We start from the raw sequence: 23,191 nt of genomic DNA, 5'->3' as shown, positions 1-23,191 counted from the left end.
ACGGCGAGCCGGCGGGGTCAAACCGTGCACGCCCCTCTCGCGAGACGGCGGCGCTGGGGCGGGCGCACGTGCGCGCGCGGTGAGGGACCGGGACCCGCCGCGGCCCGAGGGGCCTCCGGTAACACCGACACCGCCCCCGGGTCCCCCCGCGTCCCCCCGCCCCGCTCCGCTCAGCTCCTGCCTGGCGGCTCTCACACCCGCCCGCTCCCTCTCCTCCGGAGCCGCGGCGCTGCCGCCCCTCGCAGCGATCCCCCCCCGGTGCTTGTACCGAGCATCCTCCCGGCGCCCTCCTTTCCGTCAGCCCCGGCACCGCCCCGCCCTGCGAGCCCGCCCTTCCTCAGGTACCCGAACCGCGTCCCCTCGGCTCCCCCCATCCCCTCAGCTCTGCCTCCACAAACCCCCCAGCTCCCCCCGTGTCCGTGATTCCCCCGTGCCTGGTGTCCCAGCGCCCTTCCCTCGGCACACCCTCGCCTTTTCCTCCTGACCGCCCAGCAACCCCCCCCGAGTCTATTTGGGGTCTTCATGATCACCTCAACATCCTCACCCGCACTGTGCCCGGCTACCGCCTGTCCTTGTCTCCCTACCTTCAACCCACCACCTCTGGAATTTTCTCTCAGCATTCCTCACTGCTCAGCATAGCTTCTGCAACATCCCAAGCTCCCTCACACATATCCTGTTTGTTCCCATCGTCCTGGGGGATTTCTTGTGTGTTCCAGACTCTTTCCTTGTTGACTCCTGTCTTCTAAGTCCTTTGCTTGAAAACGTGTGTGTGTAAACCACTATTAAATCCATTAGTGGCTTGAGTTTGCTTTCCTTTTTTTATGCTCTGGTTTTTGTTTTTTTCCCCAGTGTTCCTGGATCAGACTGTGATTCTTCAGGCACTGATTTAAATGACCCTTTCCTTTGCTAATATGCGAGAGGTACCTGTGCCCCCACCGTTCGTGTGCCACTGATTTATCACGATACTTCACAATGTCCTTAACCCAGTGTGTTCTGTGATTCCATGCAGGTTTCTGAAAGGTCTTTCTTCATTTTGTGGCACTTTGGCTTCTTTCTCCTTATGTGCTAGAGTTCCAGTACTGCTTGGTGTCCTTTGTAGCAGTTTTCCCCATGTTTTCATTATTTTTGACTCCCATTTTCTTCTCCATGATCTCTCACGCTCTTTTGACACTCGCACCTTTTTCCTCTGGCATTCTTGTTGAGCTGGGAGGGATGTGACTGACTTAAACCCAGCCCTTGGGTCCTGATTCTCTCACCCTGTGACCTCCAGGCTTGTGACATGGCCACAGATGTGGCTGAGCCGGTGGTCCCTGACTGCAGAGGGGACGGCAGGAGCGGTGCCAGGTCAGACGCCGATTACCCCCTGCGGGTCCTCTACTGTGGAGGCAAGTCCTGGGAGCTTCCTGGGTGGGAAAGGAGTGGGAGCACACATCTCTTCCTGCAGGAAGCCACTAAAGCCATCAGCACAGAAAAAAAGCCTCTGAGCATTAGTATGATAGCAAGAAATGGAATACATTAAATTGCTATACTGTGTTTAGAAGTATTCTTTACTCGTTCCATTTGTAGATATGTGGCTGAAATTTAAAAGGAAGTGGATAATCTTGACAGGTGTGTTTTTAGATAGGAATGTCATTTTGCTTCAGGCTGGAATATATTTGCAGGGCAGTAGGAAACAGCCCTATTGTGTGTCAAAGTCTGCACGGTTGGTTTGGGTGTCCCCTCTTTGGGAAATTGGAGCTCTTGGAGAAAGGAAAGCTGACCAAACCACCTGGTACTTTGTTCAGTGTCTCTTTTGCCTCAGGTAGAAGTGGTGTTTTGTTCTGTAGCTTTCCCCAACCTTGGGCATCTGCTCCCCTTCCCTGGCAGCTCTTGCTGTGATGGTTTTATCCTAATGAGGAGCGTGTGAGCACAGGTCTAATGAGAGAGGAATTAAAATGTAGAGTGGCAACAACAAAGAAATGTTTTTGAGTCAGTTTGTGGTTATAACCAGAAGTTATATAAGAACTCATCCCTGAGTTTAAATCACCATTTGGAATTTAATTACTAACCCTGTAAGTAAAAAGGTGAAAAGTAAAAAATTCCTTTTGTAATCTGTTCTTTCTTTCCCCCCTTCTTTCTCCAGTCTGTTCATTGCCAACAGAGGTGAGTTAGTTTTTTGTTGTCCAAATTTCCTTGTGTGCTATTATGCCCTGTTTTGGTGTATCTGAGATGTATTTTGTCATTCCTCCACTAACAACATTCATATGGCTTTTCTCCAGTACTGTGAATACATGCCTGATGTCACTAAATGCAGACAATGGTTAGAAAAGAATTTTCCAGATGAGTTTGCAAAACTTACAGTAGGTAAGAGTCTTTTCTATTTTCTAACTGATATATGTCCTTGGACATATTTAGAAATAGCATGCCCAGTTCTTATCTCTTTCCTTTTCCTGCTGTATCATGTGAAAGTTAATGCTTTGGATCCTGTGAGATAGGTTTAACAATGTCAGAAAATGCTACATAATCATTGTGTAGTTTCATTAATAATATTTGGGCTTTTTTATGGTTCCTGCCATAAATAGTCATCCATGCACTTGTTTCCCATCAGAGTTAGTTTATTGGATTTTATGTCTGTCCAGTCTATAGTGGATGGCTGGAGGAAAAGTCATTAATTATGGGGAACTTACTTGTTTGCACTTGGAATTTCAATATTAACATTATCATTAATTTCTGTCTCTCTGTGCAAGAGCCTTTATTGAAATTGTCACTGTAGCTTTGAGCTGAGGCTTTTCTGAAGTCTAATGTGCATAAATACTGTAATGAAGATGTAACATGCATCAGTCAAAAGGCTGATGCACCTCAGCATAGTTTACTGATTTAGCAAAACATCACTGTACCTTACTTTATGTTCCTTTGAGGCTGTGGATGTTTGACCACTGATTTTGGGATTTTTTTCCCCTCTCTCCTTTCTGCCGCATTTAAGAAAATTCACCTAAACAGGAAGCTGGGGTTGGAGAAGGCCAAGGAAATGTGGGAGGAGGAGAAGAAGAGGAGAAGAAGAAGCAAAAGAGAGGCAAGGTCTAAATAGATGATTGTGGTACTGATTTAAAAACTGTTTGGGGCATCCCTTTCTCAGCACAAATTCCTTGCCTTTTGGTGGTTAGCTCTGCACAGAACATAGGGAATATCTTCCTCCTTGTGTTCTGTGCCAATGGAAATGTTGGAGAGGAGGGACAGGCAGGGAAAGGTGACCTGCATCCTGTGCCCCATTGTTCCTGTCACCGCTGGCACGTTCAGGGAGCGATTCCTCCGGACCTGAAATCAGCTGGCGTTTCTCCCGGAATGCTCTGCCCTGTTGAGCAGCACTTTATGGGCTGCTTGCAGAGTGGAACAAAGGCTGCTTCCCTCTGTTAATGCCTCATAACTCTGCTTTTGCCTTTACTCCTTCCACTACTCTGAATTCACGGAATAGGGTTTGGTTTTATGCTTTTAAATCTATTACTTGTGTCTCCATTAGCAGCTGTGTCTCTTCCCAGCAATATGAGTGAAAAACATTTTCAAAACCCAACTTTGGAAGATACAAATTTATGTGGAACAATTTAAACACACTTTTATCTTTGATCGTTGGAGCTCTTTCTGCTGAATCAATTAACATATTTTCCACCATAAATCAGAGTGCTGGAGCTGTTAATATGCATTTACTTGTGCAGTGTCAGTTGTGTGCAACGCTCCAGAAATTATGGTTAATACCCAGTAAGATTCATATTTTATGCCACATATATTTTTGCTTTATTCCTGGTATCTTGGTAACCAGTTTAATTTACCTTCTCAGCAGGCAATGACTAGTGACAACAGTAATTCATGTTCTGTAACTTGGATGCTTTTCCCAGAGATTTCAGGACATTTATTTCAACATTAATTTGTTTTGAGGGGTGATGTGATTAGTTTTCAGTCTGGTTTTTGGTTCTAAAATAATAGTGTTTAAAATATTTAGTGTTTTTCTCCTAGAATCTAAAGTTTCATGAAAATTTACAGTATAGTGTTAAGTAGGATGGTGTAAGAGTGTGAAGGAAAACTGGCATAAACTTCCTAAAACACTGCAGAAACTCACTGAAGAAAATTTAAGGCAGAAATTTACTGTCTTAAAATTATCAGACATGAGTATCAGACACCAATTTATAATAAAAAAGAACTGAAAGTGCTGCATGTTAGAAACAAAAACAGTCACAGGGATTGGTTTACTTGTCACAAATTCTTTAGATTTTCATACTGAGAAGGCTCAGAAACATGAAACTTTGGTTACCCTGGAATAACTGGAGGACTGTACATGAAATTAGCCGAGATCTTAATCTGGCTTGAAGAATCCTAATGAGTGGAATGTATCTTTTGCATGCTTTACTCCAACTCAGCAATGCCTGACACGGGGAGTGTTCCCACAGGCTGGCCCTAGGAGCAGGCAGTGGAAAGGTGGTGTTAAATGATGTGGAATTGGGCTGCTGTGGCTGGCTGCTGTCAGAGCTCTGGGGTTTGCTGCTGGCTCACATATCCCTGTCTGGTTCACTGGGGGGTCATGCACAGGTGTCCAGAACTTGATCTGCTCTTTAACTCAGCAGCCTGAGGAAAGCAAGACCTTGTGGCCTCAGGAAATGGGCATGAACAGCTTGCTTTGCCCAGGACACAAACACTGAGGATGTTAAAAGAGTTGTGGAAAATATCAAAAATTTATTTCTAGGACTATGCCTAAAGAATGATGTAAATGTAGAGCAAACACAGTGATGGTAAAGTGTGGGGAAAAGCCCTTTTTTTGCTGGTTGTAGTGCAGGTCTACTGTGCAACTCGTGCTTGAATGCACATTTGACATGTATATATTGTTATTTCCCATAATACTGGACTTTGATGACATCTTTCTTAAATGATAGTAAACCTCAGACAATGTGCAAAATACATTTTACCAGCAGTGTTGGGGAGGTAACAAGTTTCTTTGTTTATAGGTACAAAATCTTGTATGCTTTTTCCTTTGATGAACTATGACACAATTTAATTATTCATGTAACCTTATGCTCTGCTTTAAAGGTGGAAGAGGTCAGATAAAACAGAAGAAGAAGACTGTACCACAGAAAGTTACAATAGCTAAAATTCCCAGAGCAAAGAAAAAATACGTCACCAGAGTGTGTGGCCTGGCCACATTTGGTGAGTTTGGGTTTTCCTGGTATTGGATGTGCCTGCCTTTAACCTCATGATATTTCTTCTGGTTGTGTTCCACTGGGGAATCTGCTTCCAGCAGTGAGATGAAAGTCCCAAGGTGCTTTTAGCACTTCTAAAGCATGTCAAAGGTACACTGACTTCCCACAGGGATAAATTATTAAGGTGCTTTTATTGCCATGATTTTTCAAAGAGGGCTACAGGTTTTTTGAAACAGAACATGTAGAGGACATTCAGCAATTTCTACCCTTGAATCATTTGTAGATCTGTAGAGTCAGATGTTTTGGGTGTAAACAACAGACTTGGCTTTCAATGGAAACTCTAGAAAAGCTTCAACTGAAAAGTGCCACTACTTTTTCAAATCAAAACAAGATTTTGGCTTTAATCTTGAAAAAGTATCTTTCTGACAACAACTCTTCTTAAATTGTCCATTTTCCCCTTGGCAGAAATCGATCTTAAGGAAGCACAAAGGTTTTTTGCTCAGAAATTTTCCTGCGGTGCCTCAGTAACAGGAGAAGATGAAATCATCATTCAAGGGGACTTTACAGATGACATTATTGATGTAATCCAGGAGAAGTGGCCTGAGGTAATAAACCCTTCTTTCTGTCAGGAGGACACACACTTTTCCACACTAGCCTGTGACTTTCCAATGGTTTTGGAAAAGGGTTTCATCTTTGGCAGCACGGATTGGTGCACAAAAATAAAAGAGCAGTTGTTGCATTCCCACCCTGCAGAGGGGAAGGCATGTCAGAATAAATCCAGCTGTCAAATATCTGTGGCTTCTTTGTGACCATTTCTTAACAGTGAGTGTCTATGTATTCTTACATTGCCATCCTGTTTTTCAGCACCTCTTAAAATATTGCAAAATTAAAACAAGCAAAGAAGCCCCAAGCCCCACACATTTGTGCTTCAGAAGAGATCAGCTAGTGTGGGTTGGACTGAAATTTAAGGCTGAGTGCTGTAATTGCAAGGGCTTTCTCTGACTCTCCCTTGTCCTGGCATTTCCCAAGTGGAATTCTTTTGGTTTAACTCCATAGGCCTGTCTTTATTCCCAGCCCTGCAGGCTCAGCTGTGTCCTGTTAGCACATGTCACTCACACAGGATTTACAGCTGGGGATCTGGAATGGTGCTGCTCGCTTCTCCCACTCTTCACTACGTTTGCAGGGGTGCACACTGAGGGAGGCATGTACAAATTAAATACTTAATTTGCTGTGTTTTGGCTTTTTCTCCCTAGGTGGATGATGACAGCATTGAAGATCTTGGAGAAGTCAAGAAGTGATAGTGGAAGACTACCTTTATTTAATTATATGGTTATAAGTGATAGAGCAAAAGTGAGGCTTCTAAATCCATTTGCTCTGCAGTGAAACTGTGGAGAACCCGTATCCTTGGCATTCTCACTGTTCTGTATAGGCTGCTGGGTTTTTTTTTGTTTTGGGTTTTTTTTTGTGATATTTGCCAAAGTTAAATTGGGGTTCTACCATGCTTACGCATGAAGTAGATTTAAATAAAATTACTGTTCCTCACTAAATAGTTTCTGAAGTTTTTTACATCTACTTTCCTCTAGCTATCTTAAAGGAAAATAAGAATTTAAAGCATTAAAAGTTTGTGTTTCATCTGCTGTCCTTTCTGCTGATCTTAAATGAATAAGGCATGTGGCTGATGTTAGCACTTTTACCTCTCATTTACCTGCAGAGAATTTTAGAAATCAGAATGGAACAAACATTCTAAACGTTTGTTAGCAATGGAACCATGAATCCTGAAGTGGTCATTCTACATCCCTGCTAACTGAATTATGTTATTAAGTGGAAACACTGAGAAATATGTGAATATGACTTAGAAATTTATTCTATTTTCCTAATTCCAAAGATCTCCTAATCCTGCTGGGCTTCTAGGTGAGGCAATTGTAATGGCTTTATTGCTGCTCATTCAAGAATGGTAGTAATGAACACAAATTAATAGCACTGTTCCACAGGCCATGTCAGCAGGTGGGGTGGGGTGTCAGGTCTGCTATTTGTACTCCCACAAACAGCCTCGAGCATCGATTTGATGATTTTTATTTCACTGTTCCATTTAATAACAATAAATGCTCCCTGGTGGCAGAGTCCTGGAAGTGACCTGCTCCTGTCACTGCAGAGCCTCGGTGAGCTGAAAGCCAAGGGGTTGATGTGTCAGATGCTCTGTGCTCTTCCTGTAAAGTTGCTTTTTTCAGTGATTTCTATTTATAAATCATGAGTGTATCTGAGAGATAACTTCATCCCTATAGTTGGAAATAGTGTACCCCAAGAGCTGCCTGCATCTCTATAGTCCTCCCGTTTAATGCTGGACAGGGAAGTTGCCTCCAACCCTTAACATCCGTATTAACAACGTTATTAATTATCACATCTTTATTGCAGCTCCAGCCCCGCAGCGGAGCCCCGGGGTGAGGCGGGATTCGAACCCGCGGCCCCTTCGCTGCGGGGGGCGGAGCTTCCTCCAACGGCGGGCGGGGCCGGGCGGGGCCGGTGGGTCGGGGGCGGCCGGGGGTAACGGGGGGTGACGGGCGGGGACGGCGGTGTGGAGGGCAGGGAAAGGCCCTGGGCTTAGGAAGAGCCTCCCCAGCCGGGCGGGACACCGGTGAAGCCATGCGGGCCTGCCCGGGCACGGGGGCCGCTCCCCCGGGGTGGTGCCTCAGGGCTCCGCCTCAGGCCCGCGGAGGCCGCCCCCGCCCGGCTGAAGGCCGCCTGTGCTCCCTCAGGGTCGGCGGTAACGGGGGAGCAGCGGTGGAGCCTCCATGCGGAACGAGACATCCTCGAAGGGTTCCCGCTTCCACTAATGCTTGGCAGAGCTCTAGCCCCAGGTCCCCTATGAGTTCATCACTGCTGCGTTCTGTTTCGCCCCAGGTAAAACATGAAAGTGCCGTTAGCAGTCGGATCTGTTTTCGGTAGGAGGGTGCTCATGGTGCTGCTGAGGCCTTGAGTCATGGCCCACAGGTGCTAGGTACCGACTTGTTCTGCAAAGGGCTTCAGTCAAGGGCCACAGGTGGTGCCACGAGCATAAGGAACTTCTTGGAATGGTCTCTATTTATAATATAAACATAGGTCAACTAAAAATAAACCCTTCGAGTTTATTATGAGAGAATTTGTCAGTTCCTTGTGTTGAAATGCATTCCGTGTCTCACCTTTTGTAGGCATTTAGCCCCAGTCACAAGAACAGCATCATCAGGAGGCAGAGACAGGAACTCAAGCTTTTAATTGCAGAACTGAAAGATCGTGACAGGGAGCTCAATGACATGGTGGCAGTGCATGAGAGACACATCCAGGCCTGGGAAGATGATCGCCAAAGAATACTGACTTTAGCAGAACGATGCAGCTTATTAACTAGTAAGTGTTGTGATGTAAAGAATGAGATCTTGGTCTTGTAAGTATGTTCAAGTGCTTCAACCCCTCAACAGCAGTTTTACATCATATAAAGAACCATTTCCTACCCTTCAGCCTCAAATTTTACTGTCTTGCTCTGAGATCTAAACTTCCACACTGGTGCTGAAGTGATCTGATCTTGAAGGGGATGTGATGATCAAATCACTCTTTCTCGTCTGAATGTGTAAATTGCTTCTGTGAATTCTTTCAAAAATTATCTGATTAAATAAATGTGAGGGAAGAGAAAAATTCACAACCTGCTGGCGAGTTACAGAGCCTTGTTCTGCTGCACAGCTCGGAACAAACACAAACCACCCAGCAAAACACCTGGTGGCTCTGAACAGTCTCAGTGCAGAGCTCACCACGCAGTTCCTGTTCCATCTGACCTGGATAGCCAGGGAATCCTCCTTCAGAGTGTACAACATAAGCATCCATGTCTGAATTGTGTGCTTTTAAAACACTGGGTTAAGTTATTTCTGAGATTTAAGAAATCGCATGACAGCCTCTGAGCTGTTTTCTCACATATAACTTTGTCTCTTTTCAGGTGAGCTGAATGAGAGAAATGCAGTTATAAAATCACTGACCAAAAAGTTAAAGTTGTTAGAATCCCAGCATAATGACAGTAAGATAACACTTGAAAACACACAAAAGAAATATCAAGAGCTCACTCAGAAAATAACAGATTCATCTGTTCACTGCCAGGCTTTGGAGGTAGGGGTTGAGTAATGGTCTGGTTTTGTAGTCCATGCATTTACAGGATGCCTGTGATGAACTGTAACATTCCAAAACTGATACATGCAGGGTGTTAAGACCCTTGATCACAAGCAAATTGAGGAACAATTTTTACTCCAGTCCTCTTTTCTCCAGTTTGCTCAGGATCCCACATTGCCATTCACAATGTTTAAATAACATTGTGGACACACTTACTGGGAAAAAAATAATAACTTTGAATCACTGAAGTAATAGCTGACACTTACTTCTGTTCACTAGGAGAAAAATCAGAGTCTCCACTGCTCAATTTTGGAACTGTCTGCTAAGACAGACCAGCTGCAAGCGAGGGAACAGGAGCTTCTCAATATGCTTCAGCTGAAGGTAACATCTCTAACATCTGTCAGCTCATGGGCACTAAATGTGGTCAAACTGCAGTGCAGCTGTTGGTGACTGTGCCACAAGGCTTCTGTCACTGCTGATCTCACTCATGGTTAATTCTTAGGCTTGTTTGAGAAGGGAAAAGTGGTCAGCAATAAACTGGTTTGTTTTCATAAACAAGCTTGTCTCCAAGATTTAATTCGGTGGTTTTCCTCAAAAGCTCAGAAGGAAATCTGTGGATCACTTTAACTACTGCAGAAGGATGTACTGTTGTTTTGTAAAAACCCATCCATGATATAAAAAAATAAGAATTCATTGTGTTCCCTGTTTCAGGACAAGGCCTTACTTGAAACAACCGATCAGATGAATGAGGTTGCATCTAAATTTAAAACACTGGAGAGTGTGATGCGTACATCAAAGCTGGAGGAATTCAGTCGCAACAGAGAGCACCAAGACCTCAAGCTGACACTGAGCGATGTCGTGTTTCAAATAAATAAGATGAGAGGTGAGTGTTTCTGCTGGGCACCTGATTTGGTTTGGGCCAGCACCATTCCTGTTCACTCTGGGAAATGCTACATTTCATTTTACAGATGTCCTCTCTGAAAAGATGAAAGAAAGCAGCAAGCACCAGGAAGAAATCAGTCACCTGAAGCAAGAAAATGGCTGCTTGAGGAGTGAGCTGATACTGGCAGGTGAGGGTGGGCAGTTGGCCTTTCGTGCCTTGGCTTTCAACAGCTCAGAGACTTCTGGGCAGCAGTTCACTGATATCTGTGAAGGAAGAAGCTTGTTACCTGCCTTCCTTGCAGTTTAATAAAAGTGTATCCCTTGTGTGCCATTCTTTTATGGAAGCAATATCTGGGGCTTCTGCAGGGACACTTTATAAAATCTTGTGAAAGCACAAAGTTCACCAAAGTGATTATGATGGGGAGGAGTAAGTGGCTCGGGGGATTCTCTCCTGAAAATGTTGAGACTCTCTCTTCTCTATTGCTTTCTTTCAGTGATGGGTTTGGTTTAGGCTGGTTTAATATTCAGCACTTGGTGGACTGCCTCTTGCTCTCCATAATAACTCTGGTTTTGGGTGGAAGAACATCTGGTGCTGCAGTGGATAGGAAAGGTCACTGCAAAATTCTTGGGGACAGCCACAGAGACCTTGAAAGATTAAGTGGCCAAAGGCATCCTCTGCTGTGAGATAGTTTCCTTGCCTATCATTTTTAGTCTGCTATTGCCTTTGCCATATATTGATGCCATGTCTCATTATTTTAAAACAAATAGAACTGAGAATTGTTTTGCTACACTTCCCTCTATGTGCATGAGTTAGAATTAATTAATTGAATTTCCTTTATGCTGTTATCTTTTTTCCCCTTCCCATTTTCTCTTTTCCTTTCTGAAAATGTTAAATGAATCAGTCAGTGAAGCACAGTATCACTGCTAGTAAAATGAAGCCAGGTGCTGAGGAAAAGTCCAAGGAAAATACTTGATTTTTTTTTTCTTTCTTGTGGGTTTTGTGCTCTTTTTAATCTGGAGGATAAACAGATGATCTTAAGAGAATGCTTTTGTATTGTTTCAGTACTCCTTTCTACTGCTACAGGCACAGCATTATCAATGCACTTGCTTTGTGTCTATTCACCTGAAGTAATAAAAATAATTATAATCTTTTGAAACAGTGGAGGAAGCACAGAGGAAGGATCAACTTTATCAGTTTACCAAGTCTAAGCAAGCACGGATTGAAAAAGAATTGTCCAGTTTGCGACAGGTACAGCCCTGATTGTGTTTCTGCTCTGAGGTTAGAGAAGCATTTTCAGTAACATCAGACCTGTGTGGAACAGTGTAAAAAAGTTAGATCTAGATATTATTAATTAAGGAAGAAAAAAAAAAATCTGTTTGTGCTTTGCTGGGATCCCTGTAGAATTTTGATTTATTTCATTTGGGGTTAAGCTGATTTGCCCATGGTGATTCCAGGTTGGGAAGTCACGTGAAGGGCAGCAGGATTGGGATTGCACACCTGCCCAAGGTGAACTCAGCAGAGTAAGGGACACAGTGTCCTGGCAAATCTGGTTTTTGTGACCTGTGTGTTCACCTGCTCTCAGCTGAGACTCTCAACGCATGTTCCATATTTTTAATTGCAAATAATTGGTGGGTAGTTCCCTTCTCCATTAGCTTCACAAAAAATCCCCTGCAGTGAAAGCCAAATCCCATGGTCATCATCCATGTCCTGTAATTCTGTAGCTGTGAACAACATAATAACAACATGTATTAAATACCAGGTAACAGTACTGATATTTTATTTCTTGTTCAGTGTGGTTCCATCTTAGAAGAATATTCTAATCTTCTGATAGAAATCCTGTTTATTGCTGCAAAATGTTATTTTCCTAAACACGTGCAAAGATGTCCTCTTAGATTTGAAGGTGTTTGTCAATAGTTTGACGATAGGCATTGGTTTATAAAAACATTTTGAGGATGTTTTTGGAAGACAAGCACTGTGAGCACTGTGATGATGTTCCTGCAGTCAGACATTTGCTGATGCCCCTCACTGCCTCTAACAGGTCTGTGTAAAACAGCAGCGGGACTTACACTTCCTTCAAGTCAACTTGGATAGCTCTCAGGAGTCCAGGCAAAAGCATGAAAAGGCAGCAAGTAGAAGGTAAAGACATTTTTAATTTATTTTTATTTTTTTTTTCTTAAATAGTTTGTTTTCAAGGAGAGACTTCACTGTTCAGCCCTAACTAACATCCTAACAGGGGTGTGTCTGGGTCAGGATGGCTTTGCTGGACTTGACCACAAAAATCCAGTGAAGCTGTCAAGTACCTTGTGTTTTATTTGGTCAGGAGAGAACACGAACATCAGTCACAGACCAAGTGGTGCAGCAGGCCAGACAGCTCATGATTTTTTTAGAAAGTGAGCTAGTCTGGTGGTAGGGGTGTTAACCTGGCTCCCTACTACTTTTGTTTAAAAAGCAAAGTTTATTTTAGGAAGTAAACTTAGAGAATTGGTGCACACCCTGGAGGTTCAGACTGAATTGCCACACTGTATAAAACACGAGGGAACTCTCAGACTGGTTTTGAAAAGTAACAGCCAAATCTGGGCAGATTTTCTGTGGGGTTTTGGCAGGATACAGCTGCCTGGTGGTGTGTGAGCTGCTGCAGAGCCGTGGCAGCAGCTGGTGTTCTGCAGAGCTTTAGGAGTGCACTTGGGGATGCTCTTTACCTGCAGTGTTTCTGACTTGTTTTTGTCGTGCCATTGTAGCACAGGGGCCACATTCTCTGCCTCTGAAGGCCCCAGCGAGACAGACAAGGGTAGGACTGAGGGCAGCCACGGGATGTGCGAGGAGTGTGGAACTGCACCAGTTCCAGCAAGTAGGGTAAAACCCACCCCTGAGATGTGTGAAGTAGATAATAATAGACAGTTACTGAATGCTTCAGACTTGGAGGAAACTACCTCAGCGTTCTTAAACCCGTGTCAAAAAGTTGTGAAAGGCTTGGCCGTCCCTGCGGAAGGAGGAGAAAAGCAGGATGTTGCATCAAGCTTTGATGAGCTAGACAGTGAAAAATTTTGTGAGGCAAGGCCATTGAGAAACAGGGAAATTGGAGAGAAAGGAGTGAAAAGCAGAGACCGAAAATCCTTTGAGGTGTCTTTGCCTTCATATGATCATTGGCTTAACATCAAATCTCGTGTAGATTTGCAAAGCACTATGATCCAGAACAGCACCACGTCTGACCAAACTGATAATGGAAACAAAACCTGGGAAGAGAGATCTGACACTGAGTCAGATAGCAGAGAGACTTCTGTGACTTGCAAGTCTGATACTGATTCCTGTATTAATAAGTTCATCGTCAATAAACAGTGGAAGCCACTATCAGATCTGGAATGGCTGGAGATTTTCAAACCCAAAAAGAGAGATGGAAATATGTGCTGTGGAAAGATTACAGCTGTTTCAAGACTGCACAAGAGATGAAATGTACCTCCTCAAAAAGGTTATGAGTTTGTTGCTTTTAAGAAATAAGCATAAGCTAGACTTATGTAGAAATTTAGGTGTGTAAGCTCTCAGTATTATCTCAAGCTATGTTTAAAGTAAATGCTGTTTTAAATTTAGTCTATTAACCTGAAAAGTAACAATTTAAAATAAAAATAGCTCTTAAAGTATCATGATTCTATTTTTATGCATTTTTTTTTCCTCCTCTCTTATCCCCAAGAGCTGTGTGGGCAGGAGAAGCTGCCATACCATATAACTTAGCCAAATAAACTAATTGAGAAAATCCTATGGGTTTTTGAAATCTCAGGTGTTTCTTGTAACTCTGACGGATCAAATATGTTCTGACCAGAGCTGGACTTGTACAGTGATGTGAGGCAAGAAACAGATCCAGGTTTTGTGTGATGCTTTAGTGACTGTGTTATTTCAATTGAGAAATCACACCTTGGCTGGGCAAGAATGTAGGACACAGCTCTGAGCACAGGCTGCTGCCTCTGTCAGGGCAAGAAATGAGATGGCAAGATATAAAGGACAGCAATCTGTCCACTCTCCAGTTTGTGGGACTCTGTCCTTCTGTTTGTGCTGTGGGAGGAAAAGGACATGTGGTTGGGGACAAGCAGGATGAGGTTTCTAGTGCTGTAAAGTGTCACAAGAAGGCTCAGGTGCCCCAGTGATGTTGGAATGTGTCTGAGATAAAAACCTGCTCTGCATTTACAGAAGTGGCTTTGTGCCTGCATAAGCAAAGACATTCAGAGCTGGACTTGCTGTGGATTTGTTCTATTTCCTTTCAAAAACCAGATTTACCAGCTCCATTTTAGAAGGATTTCTGAAGTTTCACAGCTATTTCATAGCTGCTTTTTAGCCAGAGGAGAGGAGCCCTCCAGCTGGTGGTTTGACAAGCACAGTAAATGAACAGCTGTTTAAACCTCCTCACAGTGTTTGCCAGCAAGCCTGCCCAGCATCCAAACAGATTCATGTTATGGAATGGAAAGATCTGATGTATGGATGCTTTCATTCTGTGTGGCTTTTGAAACAGAAATATTGTAGAAACGGTTGCTGCAGTGAGACAGACCTCTTCAGAAACAAGGTGAATGGGCAGCCACTGAAAAAGAACGCTGGCCTGGCACATTCCCACGTGCTTTAGCTGAGCTTCACACGCCGTGTGGGCTCTCTCTAGTTTCCACTGCCTATAAATCACTGAAAAGACTCCACTCCCCTTCTGTGTAGCCTGACCTTTCTTATCAACTCCCCCAGCAGCACCAATGACACACTGCCATCCCTCCAAATCCCTTTTGAGGCTGGATCACGAAAGCTGCTTTCACTTTTTGTCTTGCCCTATTTGTCTTGTCCTTGAGTGAATTTTAAGGGAAAAGGAACAAATTCAACCTGGGCAGTGCAGCTAGAACAGATCTCCACTTAGGGGGGGGCTGTGCTACCCATTTGGGATTTGCTGCTGAGCTCTCCAGCTTTCTTGATGCCCACATTTGGTCCTGGGGCCCTGCTAATTGGAGATGGATTGACTCAGTGCAAATCCCTGACTGTCTGCTCCTCTCCAGCCTCTGCTGACTCGGATTTGCCAGGCAATAAATCCTCGCCTGTAAATGGGAGGAAGGCAGGAGCAGTGCTTCTGTGAAGGGATTAATGGCAGAGACCAAACACAACATTCCTCCTCCTTGAATCTGGATCCTCCAGTTTTCCATTGCTGCTTTCAGAGTGCTGATGATGTAGTTTGTGTTTAGGGAAGGGTGCTGGCACCTCCCTGTCAGCCCAGCAAATATTTTTGCCATGAGTTCCTGAGTTCTGGAACAGCCAACAAGGAGGCTGTTAACAGTCAAATACCTTCCCCAATGGCAGAGGGAATTGTGAAATCCCAGAGTGCAGGAAGCATTTCTGTGTGCCCTGACTTGGTGAGTTCATTTATGTTGGGCCAATGTTTGCTGCCTTTGGATTTTTATCTCAATTCTCATTTTACAGATGGAGCATCAGCAGGTACTTGTTGAGTCTGCGTGGGCTGGACTAAGCCACTCATTCCTGAGCCATTTCCCTGCCTCAAAATCAAACCTGTGTGTTTTCCAGGACAGGCCCTGCTCATCTCATCTCCTCACACCCCTGTTCCAGGCACCTTGTTCCCTCACATCTCCACAGAACCTTTCCTTGTCAGAAACACAGACATGAGCTTTTCTCTCTTAAAAGAGAGCCTGTTTTATCCCAGTGTTTTATGGGAGAAGTGAAATGGGACACAGCAGACACTCATGAGCTGGCAACTCTCATGAGGGCTTTTTCCTAGATTGAATGTCAGTTAAAAATTTTTAACCTATTTTTAATAGTCTTGCCAGGCATGGTATGCATTGTTACACCAAAATCAGTATCTAAAGAATATCTAATGAAATGTTATCAATTCAAATAGAATACTTGCTTTAAAATACACATAATTTTTTATTATTTGCCAGTCCAGGCAGGGCTAGCACTCTGCTTCTGTTCTGTTCAGAAGCTGATGAATATGGTTTGCTCCTGTATTTAAAAACAAATAAACCCAAGGCTCTTTGGGAAAGCTCTCCTGTGATCTCTGAATTGAGAGGATGACTGTAAAACACCGTGAAATTCCCTTGAAAGCTACATTTACGAATATTAATTTGCCTAAAGGTTGATTAGAACCAAAAAGGGGATTTGGGTGTGAGAGGGGAGCAAGTAGCAGAATATTGGGAAGAACAAAATATTGCCTTTTGTGTGCTCTTTTGCAAGGTTAAATACACACTCAAGCACATGGTCATGGAGCTGGTTGAGACTGGTTGAATGTCAAACCCTCGTCCTCAGAGGATGAAACTGATCTAGGGAAGCTGTTAAACATGGGAATGCTCTGAGGAACAGGCTAATCTCCCAAGCTTCTTGGTTTCCTTGGCTCAGGGCCCACAGTTATTTATGTTGTGCCACAATTTTCCCTTGAAAAGTTAAAAAAAAAGATGGTGATGCTCTTTCTGCCAATGTCTTAATTTTTTTTTTTAACAGTGAAGGACACATGGATCTGAATTCCCTCCGCTTGGATTCTCCTCTCTTGACATCCACTCAGAAGAGCAGTGTGACTCAGAGTTCTGGGAAATTCTCTGATGAAGACTCTCCTCTGGACATCAGTGACTTGGCAGTAACTAAACCAACAAAAAGATACTACATGAACACAGTCAGTATCTTATTGCACAATGTCCTTCACTGATTTTAAGGGGAATTATGGGGAATTATGACTGATGGTAGGAATTCAAATGTCTCCTGGCATGGAAGAACTGGGGACTCAAATGGTGAGACAGCAGGCTTATGGCAAAGATGATAACATTTTTTATTTTTTTTTTAAATAACTTTTTTTTGCCTCAGTATATCTTGGACAGCATAAGTATAAATGATTCTTTAAAAAATAAATAATCTTTTGGAGTAAAAAGCTTCAGGAAAATAGATGCTGGCTAATTGGTAATTAAATATCTGAGCACACGTGGATGCAGTTGTCAGAAGCTATTGGACATTGTTTCTTTCCTTTTCTACTTGGTCTTCCCTCTTTCTCATGTCTATTCTCCCCTTTTTCCCTGAAGTACCTCTCTTGTGAGTGCTCCATATACCTACATGTGGAAATCTGCTAGACATGGCACTAGGAAAGAGCTCTGTGTTTATCAGAAACACCAGCAGTTAGAGAGTCTGTTACTTTGCAAACATTTCAAACTCAAAATGCTGATTCTTGGTGCATTGTAATTCTTTGAAATCCTCCAAAAAAAAGATCCTTCCATAACTTTGGCTCCCTGTCTGTGTCCTGCAGGACACCAGTTCCCTGTTCTGGAAGCTGGAGCGCTCCTTGGCCCAGTCCCGACAGATGCTTGCTGATCTGGAGCTCAGCCTTCTCCACACAAGCCCTTCCTGCATCCCCAACACCAAAAACATGAATAAGGTACAGATTGCTCTGCCAGGACAGGATGAGGTGTTCAGGAACACTGTTTGGGAATGTCCTTTCCCTTATCCTTGGCTTGCACTGCATTAGCATGAGGAGGATATTGGTTATGAAGAGACCATTCCTGCATGCCTTAGTCCTTGAATTTTTTATGGGATTCTGTTTGGCTGCTCAAGGTCATGACAGGATTTGACTCCTGCATGTGTCCGAACAGATGGAAGGCAGAAGTCATTTTGGGGCGAGCTGTAGGAGGTCTATAAAAAAATGAACACTGGTTCTTTCTCACTTGAATCAAATGAGATGATTTCTCAGGCTCAGCACACACTCACTTCTCTGCTGTCCCACAGACTCGCAGTCAGAACTGGTTTATTATTATATTCATGGGCAGGAGGGCAGTATAGGGAATAGGTAGTACTTTGGGTGTGAATTTAAACCAGAAGCTCAGTTTAAATAAATCCAGAGTTCTTGTGGGTTAGTAGTTTTAGCTCCTTCATTGCAGGGTCAGAGAATATATTCAGTGGTCAAAGAAAAGAACCTGTATGTAGCTGTCATAGCAGTTTATTTTATGAGCACAAGTGCTGATAAAGTTCCTGTTGAATATTTGGGCAGTAGAAGTAATCAGAGAAAGGGTCACTTGTTTGATGAATAAATATCCATAAGAACTTCTACCTTATTTGACAAGGACATTGTACCTTTTGTCCCAGAAATGAGCACACTTGTGCCGGTGTGTATCCCAAAGGGAGGATTTGGGCTCCTGATTTCAGAGCAGTGCTGAACCCTCATCTTCATCCTCACACGTATCACCTCCCTCTAAAAAGTTGCACTCCTTTTAGCCTTAGATGAACTTGACCAGAACAACGTTGCTGTAAGGAAGAGACAAAGCCATTTTTATAACATTCAGAACCATAAACCCTTCGCTGTGCTGGGCCTGAGTGTAAATGTTGTGTGCCAGCGTTTGCATAAACTGAAAGGATATTTTGTTCAGAAGCTCCTCTGCAGGATTTCATTCAGTGGCAAAGACAGCAGCAGTTTAGTCTTTTGCAAGGACTCCTGAGTAGGAGGATTCCTGAAAAGCTCCCTGCACACAGTGCTTGCTTGTGGCTCTTGCCCAGCCCCATCAGCTGTCTGGCTCCTGCTCACTGCTTGGCACGTCACAGCTCGGCTTCTCCGGCTGCCCGTGACTCTGCTTTAGAAGCTGATGCTGCATTTTTGAGCTTGGAAATTGGCTTCTCCTTCAGCACGGGTGCTTTGGTGGATAGAAAATGAAGCAAACCCGTGTGTAGTGGCGGGAGCAGATCCTGAGCCACATCTGTGGAACTTTGATCTACTTTCAGAGCAGTTCTGGGCAAAAACTCGTCAAGCGTGTTTGAGTTAATCTATGCAGGCCAGCTAACCTGTGCTTAAATCCAAGCTTACCTGGGGCTGTTTTAAACTGAGCTTTAGAACGTAATAAATATGAGATACAGCCTTTAGAATTTAATCAGGGGGAGTTGGTACGTGTTGGATTCTGTGACCTGCTTGCAGGGGGAGGAGAAGGGGGAATTAAGAAGGGTACCCCTGCTGCTCACCAGCTTGAACCTGGCAGCTCTGGAAATTTTATTCTCTGAGTCCTTTGATTTCCATGTAGTGTTTTTACATTACAATAGAAACAACAGAACTTGCAGGAACTCTTCACAGAAGCCAGTTATCTGCTGCAGAAGAAAGAGATGCTAAGCTTTCTTTTTTTTCTTTGTGATGTTCCCTCAGCATGAAGGTGTTTTCAGTTTGATCTTTTTTTGTTTGCTTCCCTCTTTATAAATGCATCTGCAACATGAATACACTTTATGGATTTTTGAGATGGGCCTGGCACAGGATTCTAAGTGCATTTCCAATAAAACTTTTGTGAGTACTGTAACAGCAAACAGATATTAAGTCAGCAAATAGTTCCTTTAGTCAAATAATTAAACTTTTCTCAAGCATGTTCCTCATCCTCAGGGCAGTCAGATCTCACAGCTTCATTTCCCAGTACCTGCACTCTCCTTATTGTAGTTAAAACCCTTCTGTGTGTTACAGATAACACCATCAAGGATGTGAATGTTGTTGAATGAGAGATTGGGAAGCTTTTCCCAGTGCCAAGGCCAAGGGCTGTTTTAGGATACTGTTCCTGGGCTCAGAGCCCCAAAAGTAGAATGTATTGAATAGAGCTGTTTCAGAATATCCAAAGCAGCCTTGCCTACAGCAGATTGGTTTTTATTTTTTGAATCAGGAAATTTCTCACTCTCTGATTATTTGTTCTCCTATTGTGGATTGGATGTTTGCAATAGGCACCACCTTGTCTGGTTCTGAGGACAAAAGAGTAACCAGATATGGTTAAAATCCTGAACACCACATGAAACTGAATAAGGACCAGCAACAATGAGGAGAAAAACTGGCCAAAAAAAAAAAAAAATATCTTCCAGTGTTGACACAACCCAAGCTGGTGCTCAGTTCTCTCCTGGGTATTCCAGCTGCAGTCCCTGGGCTCTTTGTGGAGCAGAACCCACTGTGCCCTGGGGAGTCAGGCTGGTTTGCAGCACCCTGGTGTTGTGCTGGTTCTGCAGGAAGCCTGGAGACACTGAGTCTTCTCTCAGAGCCCCTCGGGTGTGCAGAGTGCAGCTGATGGGGCACTTGGAGGAGATGGATGCTGAGTAGCTGGAATGCCAAACCTTCCTCTGCTGTAATGTTCCTGTGCACAGAGAGAGCTCTTCCTTTCCTAAAAAGAGCCCTGAGGTAAAAGCAGCCAGAGGTTTTTTAGGTTGAAGCCAGCACTGTGACTTGCATCCTGAAACCACTGATGTTACAGAGCTTCAGGAGTAAATCCCCAAAAGTGCTGAGCCCCGTGCTGAGGCAGCAGAGTGGGGAGAGCACGCTGAGCCTACAGAAATAGTCACATTTGCCTCAAGTGAGAAAGAGCCAGTGAAACAAACACACCACAATCCACTCTAGATCCACAACAAGAATGAGTGGCTCTCCAAGTCACTGGCTAATGCATAATTCTCATTTTCTTTCTGTATTAAAAGGCACTGAATTACTGTGATCAGTTAGATCTGAAGCAGTGCAGGTCCAGAAATAAGTAAACATTTGTGCAGTTTCATATAGAGAAGTGATTGAATTGATTCTGCTTGTGTTTGTTTGGCTTTAAATTGCTTTGAAACTCATTTGAGGGCAGGTGCACTGACAAATATGAGGGCAATTTCCTCCCTAGCTGCCAGTGATTTAGCCACTCTCATCAGTCAGTTGTTTTTGCCTCTAGAGAGAGGTTGGGTGGGGGGGAGTTGAAGAACTCAGGAGGAAAGCAGTGAGTAAAAGGCTATATTCAGTTTTGGACACAGCACCATGTGCCACTGCTCATAAATGGTGACTCAGTGGCTGGCCTGGGGCACAAAGATCACTCCTTTCCTCAAAGCCAACAGGAAAGGTTTTATTTCCCAACACCCCGGTGGTGGCCCTGAGACTGTTGCCTTTCTGTGAAGTACTTTGTTTACCTTTTTCTCTTTATATTTTTACTCTGTGTTCTTACTCTGTTTGCAGTGTGAAAATGCGTGTAGGAAATTCACATAAGTGTGGTTGCTTCAGATGTTTCAGAGGAAATATTCCTGCTTTTAAATAAAAGTCTTTTCCATTTTCTGCAGAGGAAGAAGTTGTTTCCAACACCAAGGTAATTCTGAGGACCGAAGATCATCGACCCAGCAGCTACAATGGAAAGTTACCTCATTTTTTTTCCATCCTCCTGAGTGTTTGAAAGACTCATAAGTGGCAAGAAGATGTGACTCTGCAGGAATGTATTTTATCTTGAAATAAAACACAGAATTACGCCAAGATTAACAAAGCTATATTTATAGCTGAGAGCTCAGGTTAAACACTAGCTTGTTTTTTAAGAATCTGAAGTGTGTAATTCTTACAACATAGGAACTATTTTTCTTCTTTTTATTTTTTCTATGGTGGCTCAGAAATATTTATAGAGTATGACACAGCCAAGCATTCTCCTTTTTTTTTTCTTTTTTTAGCATATTGTTTTTGTTCTGGATTTCTTGCCTTGTAGAGAAAGAGATGAATAATGTTTATAGGAAGTTCCCAATTAGTGTTGTAAGCAGGAACTGCCTCCAGTGTTGCTGAAATGGGAGAGCTGTCACCCACAAGATGGGCAGAACCACTTTCCACGCTCAGGAGCTGATTCTTCCAACAAAAGTTTATGGCATCAGGTGTATATGGCCTCTGTTTGCACTGCACAGGTAGCCAAGTATGATGTGACCTTTTTTAAGCATTTAAACTGGATTGATCTTTGCTGATTGGGCAAGATGTGCTGTTATCGCAATTTGAACTTATTTTTTAACTAAGAGATCAAATGAGCTAACAAAGCTGATACTTTGCTGTGTCTCTCTTGCCCATTTAACACATTTAGCACTTGATTCCAGACACTTCTCAGCACAGATACAAGTGGGCTACTCAGCCCTGTGTAGGTTGGGAGCACTTTGGGACACCAGTGCCTCTCCCACAGCCCTGTGCCAGCGTTTTCCCTGCTCTGGAGCAGCCAAGGGTGGGAGTTTCTGCTCCATCCACTGCCACCAATTATTGCAGAGAAACACAACACTCCACAGATTCCCCTTGTTAACTCTTTCATTTTCTGCTTTCTCTTCAATTACTCCAGTGACAGCCTTTCCTGCAAGTATTAATGGCCCCAGAATTAGGTGGCCAATTCTGACAAGAGCTGCTGTTCTCCAGACTCTTTCCCTGCCTGCTCACCAGTGTTACCCATAGAGGGAACCTCAGCTGCTCCAGCACTTTCCAAGTTTCCTCAAGCCTTTACCAAGCATTTATTCCTCTACCTGCACAGAACCTTCTCAGGCTCCATCCTCACAATCTCCTGCTCTGGATATGACAAGAATTCCCCCTAAAAAGCCAATTATAACGATGCTCACCCTGAAGCTGTTCCAGCAGCTACACAGAGAAATGGGTGCAACTTCCAAGCAGCAGCTGTGTTTAAATGTGTTTGAGATTATTTGGATGAACTCACTGAGTTTAAACCCCTTGAGAGTTTAAAATGATGACTTTAAAATCAATATAGAAAACTGAGCTGGAGCGATGCATCGAGGATCTGAAGAGCCCTAGGATTTTGTGTTGGGGCTGCCCTGGGTTTGTGGAATGGGAATTAAGGGAATAACTGGGTTAATTTATTCACCACTAAGTGACTTAAAACCCAACTGCATTATTGACCACACTCTGATGCTCAAATGGAAACGCTTCAAACTCGGTGCCTTATTTCTGGAAGCAGATCAAATACTCCAGGGAGCCTTTTGCTATTGTATCCTTGGACTGAATTATTATTTAAAGACAACAAAGCTTCTGTTCAGCCGCGGCCTTTCCGCAGGGTGGATACGAGCTCCGGTCATTGACTTTGGTAACGGGAATTGGTGTTGGAGCCCAGAACGAGCTGCAGGTGCAGTGGGAGAGGGGTGAAGATGGGCGCTGAGAAGGGACGGTGGTGCTGGCGCTGACCGCCGTTCCTGGTGTTTCCTGAGCTGGGGAATCACCTCGGTGCCTGGTGCTACGGAACGTGTCCCTTCTCCGTGTCCCTTCTCCGTGTCCCCTCTCCGTGTCCCCCTCTCCGTGTCCCCC

General features: G+C 43.8%; 2 protein-coding genes across 6 annotated transcripts; both read left to right on the top strand.

Moving 5' to 3' along the window:
- Window positions 1-3: 3 nt before the first annotated feature.
- Window positions 4-6,709, top strand: DENR (density regulated re-initiation and release factor). 3 transcript variants are annotated; one of them, XM_058851504.1, is made up of 9 exons: window positions 255-341; window positions 850-920; window positions 1,271-1,385; window positions 2,123-2,142; window positions 2,259-2,343; window positions 2,963-3,052; window positions 5,053-5,169; window positions 5,628-5,767; window positions 6,416-6,709. In XM_058851504.1, exons 2-9 carry the CDS (start codon window positions 891-893, stop codon window positions 6,458-6,460), a joined length of 642 nt encoding a protein of 213 aa, XP_058707487.1. In that variant the 5' UTR covers window positions 255-341; window positions 850-890; the 3' UTR covers window positions 6,461-6,709. The 3 variants fall into 3 exon arrangements, with proteins under 3 accessions (XP_058707486.1, XP_058707488.1, XP_058707487.1); XM_058851503.1 differs by lacking the exons at window positions 255-341; window positions 850-920 and adding an exon at window positions 4-118; XM_058851505.1 differs by lacking the exon at window positions 850-920 and having other exon boundaries at window positions 134-341.
- A 1,028-nt stretch (window positions 6,710-7,737) lies between these two features.
- Window positions 7,738-23,152, top strand: CCDC62 (coiled-coil domain containing 62). 3 transcript variants are annotated; one of them, XM_058851864.1, is made up of 11 exons: window positions 7,738-8,060; window positions 8,348-8,540; window positions 9,121-9,287; window positions 9,567-9,668; window positions 9,999-10,170; window positions 10,256-10,357; window positions 11,330-11,418; window positions 12,209-12,301; window positions 16,640-16,807; window positions 17,429-17,557; window positions 21,208-23,152. In XM_058851864.1, the coding sequence occupies exons 1-11, from the start codon at window positions 7,803-7,805 to the stop codon at window positions 21,235-21,237; spliced, it is 1,503 nt and encodes a 500-aa protein (XP_058707847.1). In that variant the 5' UTR covers window positions 7,738-7,802; the 3' UTR covers window positions 21,238-23,152. The 3 variants fall into 3 exon arrangements, with proteins under 3 accessions (XP_058707847.1, XP_058707845.1, XP_058707848.1); XM_058851862.1 differs by having other exon boundaries at window positions 12,209-12,306; window positions 16,639-16,807; XM_058851865.1 differs by lacking the exons at window positions 16,640-16,807; window positions 17,429-17,557; window positions 21,208-23,152 and adding an exon at window positions 13,340-13,717 and having other exon boundaries at window positions 12,209-12,300.
- Window positions 23,153-23,191: the final 39 nt, after the last annotated feature.

The sequence above is a fragment of the Poecile atricapillus genome, chromosome 16 (genome assembly GCF_030490865.1).
Source record: "Poecile atricapillus isolate bPoeAtr1 chromosome 16, bPoeAtr1.hap1, whole genome shotgun sequence".
Taxonomy (NCBI): domain Eukaryota; kingdom Metazoa; phylum Chordata; class Aves; order Passeriformes; family Paridae; genus Poecile; species Poecile atricapillus.
Note: the sequence above shows the minus strand (reverse complement) of the source record. Positions and strands in the feature narration are given on the sequence as shown.